Below are 7,069 nucleotides of genomic sequence, written 5' to 3'. Positions count from 1 at the left end.
GAGACTGGTGGAATGTCATTAATTTCTCTCTCAGGGAGCTTTTTCGTTAAATTTGAATAATTTTTTGAAAATTTTTAGAATCTAACAGTTTACAGTTTCACTGACCCACTTTAATGTTCCGAAAATAATATAACATCTTTCCCTATGGAAACAACCGCAATTTATTGACCTAAAAAAACTCAAGCATGTGTGAATAACAACTTGGAGTTTGTACAGCAAAACTACATCCAAAAGAAAATTTTCCTACATTCAAGGTGTTATTGTTTTTGTACAAATATTGTCCCCTGTGTTTTGGGGGTCCAAACAATTGGCTGAGGATTAAAATAACACGCGTATGCAAATTCGTGCTTTTTTTTGGCATCGGCTGGCCTACGCAGGGCTATAAATAAAAATGCTGTGAATCGGGGGTTGGCAAACTGTACGAGAAATCGTTAGAGACTTCAGCGGTGAAAGACGGAATAATCATGAAAGTTTCTCTAAGTACAACTCTGGCTATTGTGCTGAGCCTTGTGGCAACCACATGTGGTAGGTATTCTAAGGGATGCTGTGACCGATAGAAAACTACAGTAATGCTGTCTTATGTTACAGCTACCGGTACTCTTACTCTGCAGACTATTCCTGGAACAACTATGCAGCAAACTTTCCAAGTTTCTAGCGGAAGTATTGGTGGTACTGGTGGCACTAGTGGCACCACCACCTACCAAGTCCCTATCGGTGATGCGGCATCAGCTATTATCAATGGATTGCCTACAAAGCCGGCTGGCACCTACATTATCAGCCATTCAGGAACAACTGGAACAAGTGGTAGCATCAGTTATAATTTGAATGGTCTCACTAGTGGATCAAGTGGACAAATCAGTTCCACGATTGGCGGTCTTACAGGTGGTGCCACTGGAACTCTGAATGGTGTTGTGAATGGTCTCACCGGAACCTTGAATGGTCTGACAGGAACTATGGGTGGTCTTACAGGATCTCTAGGTGGTCTTACAGGATCTCTGAATGGTGTCACACAGACTGTCAGTGGTGCTACTAATGGTCTCACTGGAACCTTGGGTGGTCTTACTGGAAACTTGGGTGGTCTTACAGGTGATCTCACTGGTGCGCTCACTGCCGCTTTAAATGGTGTCTCTGGCTCTTTGTCAGGAAGCACTCAAGCTACCGGCAACCCTACTACTATCAATTTAACCGTAAATAACCACAATACACAGGCTGTCCAACCTTCTGCACCTGTCCAACCTACTGCACCTGTTCAAACTGTTCAACCTGTTCAACCCGTACAACCTGTTCAACCCGTACAACCCGCTCAACCATCTACACCCTATATCGCTACGGACATTGACCCTACACCAAAACTGAATTTTTTGAGACCTCCTATTTACAAGCCCATTATGAAAGGCGCCAAGTCTGACTGGGCTAGATTCCCTGATGTAAAAATTTTCCAATATTAGAAAGCAATGACTTGCATCAATAAATAGAGGTTTTAAAGAAAAACAAAAGCTTTCGACAACTATAGAAGCATGAACATTTAAAACAAAAGTTCTGCGCAAATGGGGAAAAAATGAAAGGCCTTTTTTCTAACATGCAAACTTTTTATCATAAGCAAGCATATAGAGGCAGAGGTAAGGTTACGATCTGTTATACTCACCTCCAAGGGGGAAGGTAAAGCGGTCTTCCCATGAATTGTTTTACAAACGAGCAATGCTCGCAAAATGCGTGCTCTGTTAAGAAAGTTCATCAATCGCTTCTTCCACTCCATCGACGAAGCTCATTTTTGGCTTAATGGGTACGTAAATAAGCAGAAATTTCAATTTTGGAGTGCAGATCAACCAGAAGCATTGCAAGAGCTACTAATGCATCCAGAAAAAAACTCACAGTTTGGTGCGGTTTATGGGCTGCTGGCATCATTGGACCGTACTTCTTCAAAGATGATGCGAATCGAACGGTAACTGAGAATGGTGAGCGCTACCGTGAGATAATATTTAACTTATTTTTGCCCAAAATGCAAGAGCCTGACTTGCATGATATGTGGTTTCAACATTACTTGTTATTGATGTAGATCGAAATGGACCAAATGGGTTCATGTTTAGAACGCGATTTCCTGAATTAACTCCTACAAACTCTAGAGGATGAAATTCTTAACCGATCTGTACAAAATTGACCCAATAAGTCCTTAACTTAATGTATAACTTAAATAATCCTATATCTCTGTTTTAAATACCTTGAAATTTTCACAGATTGTGTAGGTTGGTCTGGAAGGAAACATTTTAGGGTAAGGGGGGTGGACCCTCCCCCTTACCCGAAAAGTACTACCCAAAAATAAAAGTCGACCGATCAGGACAATGTGGGATTCAAATGAAAGGTATTCAGGAGTAGAGTATGATTTTCATAATAAAAGTAGGGTTTGAGTACCTGGGGGGCCGCCCCAGCCCCAAAACCCCTTAAAATAGGTTTATTTGACGATCATGAAAAATATTGGACTCAAATGAAAGGTATTCGGGAGTAGTTTACGAATATGGTCAGGAATTCGGAATAGGCTTTATAATTCATTAATAACAGAAGGGGGCGGACCCTCCACCGATACCCCAAAAACAACACCCAAAATCAAAAGTGGACCGAAAAAGACAATATGGGTATCAAATGAAAAGTATGCGGGAGTAGATGACGAATCTGGCATACAAATTCATGTCGAAGTATAGGGGGTCACCCCACTCCCAAAAAAACGCTCAAAATGGGCATATTAGCAAACCACGGATATATGGGACTCGGTTTGTTTGTTCCGTATAGACTGCAAAAACGGCTAAACCGATTTTTTTTTCGAAAATTTCGCATATTGTGGCATCTGGAAGGAAACATAAGCTATAACTTTTCGGTATCGGAAGGGGGAAGGCCCCTTCCCCTTATGCCAAAAACACAACACAAAATCAAAAATGGACCGATCGGGACACTAAAGGTATCAAATGAAAGGTATTGGAGATTAGAATACGAATATGGTATGAAAAGTTGAGTCTTAGTACTCATAGGGCCGCCCCAACCCCAAAACTGCCCCAAACAGACATATTGGACATTCATATCAATATGGGGCTCAACTGAAAGGTATTGGGGAGTAGATTTCGAATCTGGCATTCAAAATCAGATCGAAGTATAGGGGGTCATATCACCCCTCCAAAACGCCATTGGCTGAACCGATTTTTTAAAAAATTTTCATAGATTGTGTACGTTTGTCTGGAAGGAAACATAGGCTATATTATTTTTAAATAGCGGATGGAGGCGGACCCTCCCTGACCCCAAAAACGCCACCCATATCTGAAAGTAGTCCGATGGGCACAACAAGGATATCAAATGAAAGGAATTGGAGACCAGAACAGGAATATGGTATTAAAATTTGGGTTCAAGTACCCGTTCAGCGTCATAGGCTACAATGGCACAAATTCGATATCCTCATTCAGAACGAAGTATCCCCCCCCTTAAAAAGATATTACAGAGTTAAAGAAGGCGCAGCAGAGCGGGCCCGGTTCGGCTAGTAAAGTATATATATTCTTGATCAGCGTAAAAATCTAAGACGATCTAGACATGTCCGTCCGTCTGTCTGTTAAAATCACGCTACAGTCTTTAAAAATAGAGATATTGAGCTGAAACTTTGCACAGATTCTTTTTTTTTGTCTGCAAGCAAGTTAAGTGCGAAGATGGCCTATATCGGACTATATCTTGATATAGCCCCCATAAAAGCCACATCTATTATCCAATTTTCATTAAATTTGAGACAGTGAGTGTATTAGGCTTTTCGACACCCTTCGTTAATTTGGCCCAGATCGGTCAAGTTTTGGATATAGCTGCCATATAGACCAATCTCTCGATTTAGGGTCTTAGGCCCATAAAGGCCACATTTATTATCCGATTTTGATAAAATTTGGGACAGTGAGTTGTGTTGGGTCCTTCAACATCTTTCTTTAATTTAGTCCTGATCGGTTCAGATTTGGATATAGCTGCCATATAGACCGATTTCTCGATTTAGGGTTTTGGCCCCGCAAAAAGCCACATTTATTGTCCGATGTCGCCGAAATTTGGGACAGTGAGTTAAGTTAAGCCTGTTGACATACTTCGGCAATATGGCACAGATAGGTCCAGATTTGGATATAGCCGCCATATAGGCCGATCTCTCGTTTTTAGGTTTCTGGGCCATAAAAGGCGCATTCATTGTCCGATGTCGCTGAAATTTGAGACAGTGAGTTTAGTAAGGGTCTACGAAGTCCTTCTTCAATTTGGTCCAGATCGGTTCAGATTTGAATATAGCTGCCATATAGACCTATCTCTCGATTTCAGGTTTTGGGGCCATAAAAGGTGCATTTGTTGTCCCATGTCGCTGAAATTTGGAACTGTGAATTTAGTTAGGGTCTTCGACGTCCTTCTTCAATTTGGTCCAGATCGGTTCAGATTTGAATATAGCTGCCATATGGACCGATCTCTCGTTTTTAGGTTTTGGGGCCATAAAAGGCGCATTTATTGTCCGATGTCGCTGAAATTTGAGACAGTGAGTTTAGTTCGGCTCTTCGAAGTTCTTCTTCAATTTGGTCCATATCGGTCCAGATTTGGATATAGACCGATTCTCCGATTTAGGGTCTTAGGCCCATAAAAGCCACATTTATTATCCGATTTTGATGAAATTTGGGACAGTGAGTTGGTAAGGCCCTTCGAAATCCTTCGTCAATTTGGCTCAGATCGGTCCAGATTTGGATATAGCTGCCATATAGACCGATCTGTCGATTTAGGGTTGGCCCATAAAAGCTGAAATTTGGGATAGTGAATTATGTTAGGCCTTTCGACATCCTTTGTAAATTTGGCCTAGATCGGTTAAGATTTGGTTATAGCTGCCATATAGACCGAACTCTCGATTAAAGGTTTTAGGTCCATAAAGTCGCATTTATTGTCCGATGTCGCTGAAATTTGAGACAGTGAGTTTAGTAAGGGTATTTGACGTCCTTCTTCAATTTGGTCCAGATCGGTCCAGATTTGGATGTAGCTGCCATATAGACCGTTCTCTCGATTTAAGGTTTTGAGCCCATAAAAGGCGTATTTAATGTCCGATTTCGCCGAAATTTGAGACAGTGAGTTAAGTTAAGCTCTTCGACGTGCTTCTTCAATTCTGCTCTGATCGGTTCAGATTTGGATGTAGCTACCATATAGACTGATTCTCAGTTTTAGGTTTTGGGCCCATAAAAGGCTCATTTTTTATCCGATGTCGCCGAAATTTGGAACAGAGCTTTGTGTTAGACTCTTCGACATTGTTCTGCAACTTGGGCCAAATCGGCCCTGATCTGGATATAGCTGCCATGTAGACCGATATCTCGATTTAAAGTCTTGGCCCCATAAAAGGCGATTTCACTAAAATTTGACACAGTGACTTATGTTAAGCTTCTCGACATCCATGTCGACATGTTTCAGATTGGTTTATTTTTAGATATAGCTACTGGACTTATTAATATTTGGTCCAAATCGGAACTTATTTCGATATAACTGCTATGCGGCATAAGATATGCAATTTTCAACGGATTTTGATGAAAAGTGGTTTACATATATATCCGAGGTGGTGGGTATCCAAAGTTCGGCCCGGCCAAACTTAACGCCTTTTTACTTCTTTCTTGTTTACTTTGACTTCAATTCTCTAAAAGATCATTTTCTATTACCCGCTTCAATGTCTAACCCACAAAATAAGTGAACATCACCGGAAAACTATGCTGACCTTAAAGAAAAAATTAGAATGTTGTTTGAACAGATTGTGGTTTGCAACAAACTATAGAAAGAAAAACAAAAGTTGCAAATTTCTTTGAGAATTCTGTGCAAATATTTTTAACTTTAGTCTTGCGCAAAACAATTGTTGGTTGATCATTATAACACGCGCATTGTCTGGTTTTTGAGAATGGCTGGCCTATGATTGGCTATAAATAAAAGTGGATGTTCAATGAGGCTTGGTAGAGTGTTTGAGAGATTAGTGGAGGCTTCAGCGACTGTTACGACAATCATGAAATCATTTCTAAGCCTAGCCTTGGTAAGCTTGAAAGATGTTTGTAAAGCGGCATGATCATTAATTCAACGAGATTGCCGTCATTTCAGCTACAGCAACTTAATGTTTGAGCGCATGCGCTCTGGTGCAGCATATGAACTCAAATAGTGGGGGCTCATTCACATTTCTCTTTTATTGGCATATAAGCACTACTTCCGATTCCGCTAAGGGCGGACAAAGTAGTTCTGTTATTTCACTAATGGTGGTGATGGGTCTGCTGGTTTTGTTTTTAATGGCGCATCGTCTGGATCCGTTGGCGGCATACTGGCAGTGGTCTTGCGATTGGCCTCACTGGTGCCTTAGATGGTATTAAACTTGGTGCAGCTGTAGCAGCTAATGATGTTAGGCATGGTGCAACTAAAGCTGCATATGGTGTTTCGGATGGTGCCACTCGTGCCGCAAATAGTATTGTGGGTGCTGCCACTAGTGGCGTAAATAGTGAAGTGCATGGTACCATCAAGTAACGCATATAGAGTTTCTTCAAATACCTCCGTTAATGCCGCAACAGCCGTAAGTTCACATCATACCACTAGTCCACAAGTGGTTCGTTTTTCAATCAATGTATCGGTCCAGAATGGTGCGCACGAATCGAAGGAAACGATAATTAATCCATGTCTGAGTCTTCATATCAATTACCGATATTGAGCCCACCCCATTGCTGAACTTCGAAAGGCTGATTTGTTATAAGCCCCTAATGGTTGGATTTGAGGTAGATACGGCTATCTTTCAGAAATCATCATTCTATAGAAATTATATAGAAATCTGAATTAGAATTTAAATTCTCAAAAAAAAAAACGTTTTTCCATAAAATATTGGAATATATCTCACAGTAAAAATAAATCAAAACAAGTAATAATCTGCTAAGTTCGGCCGGGCCGAATCTTAGATACCCTCCACCATGGATGGTATTTGCCAAGTTTTTTGGATTACTTTTACAAATATATATGAGCTATATGAAGTTATTGATGGATCAAAGCTAGAGGAAAGAGTGGGCCTGGGGGTCTACATTGA

The 7,069-nt window shown here is 40.8% G+C and overlaps 1 protein-coding gene across 1 annotated transcript; it reads left to right on the top strand.

Moving 5' to 3' along the window:
* Positions 1-366: 366 nt before the first annotated feature.
* On the top strand, positions 367-1,448 carry LOC106088631 (uncharacterized). Its single transcript, XM_013254235.2, has 2 exons — positions 367-525; positions 589-1,448. Exons 1-2 carry the CDS (start codon positions 465-467, stop codon positions 1,446-1,448), a joined length of 921 nt encoding a protein of 306 aa, XP_013109689.1. The 5' UTR covers positions 367-464.
* Positions 1,449-7,069: the final 5,621 nt, after the last annotated feature.

Source organism: Stomoxys calcitrans, chromosome 4 (genome assembly GCF_963082655.1).
Source record: "Stomoxys calcitrans chromosome 4, idStoCalc2.1, whole genome shotgun sequence".
Classification (NCBI taxonomy): Eukaryota; Metazoa; Arthropoda; class Insecta; order Diptera; family Muscidae; genus Stomoxys; species Stomoxys calcitrans.
The sequence above is the reverse complement of the archived record's forward strand: the minus strand, read 5'-3'. Positions and strand labels throughout refer to the sequence as shown.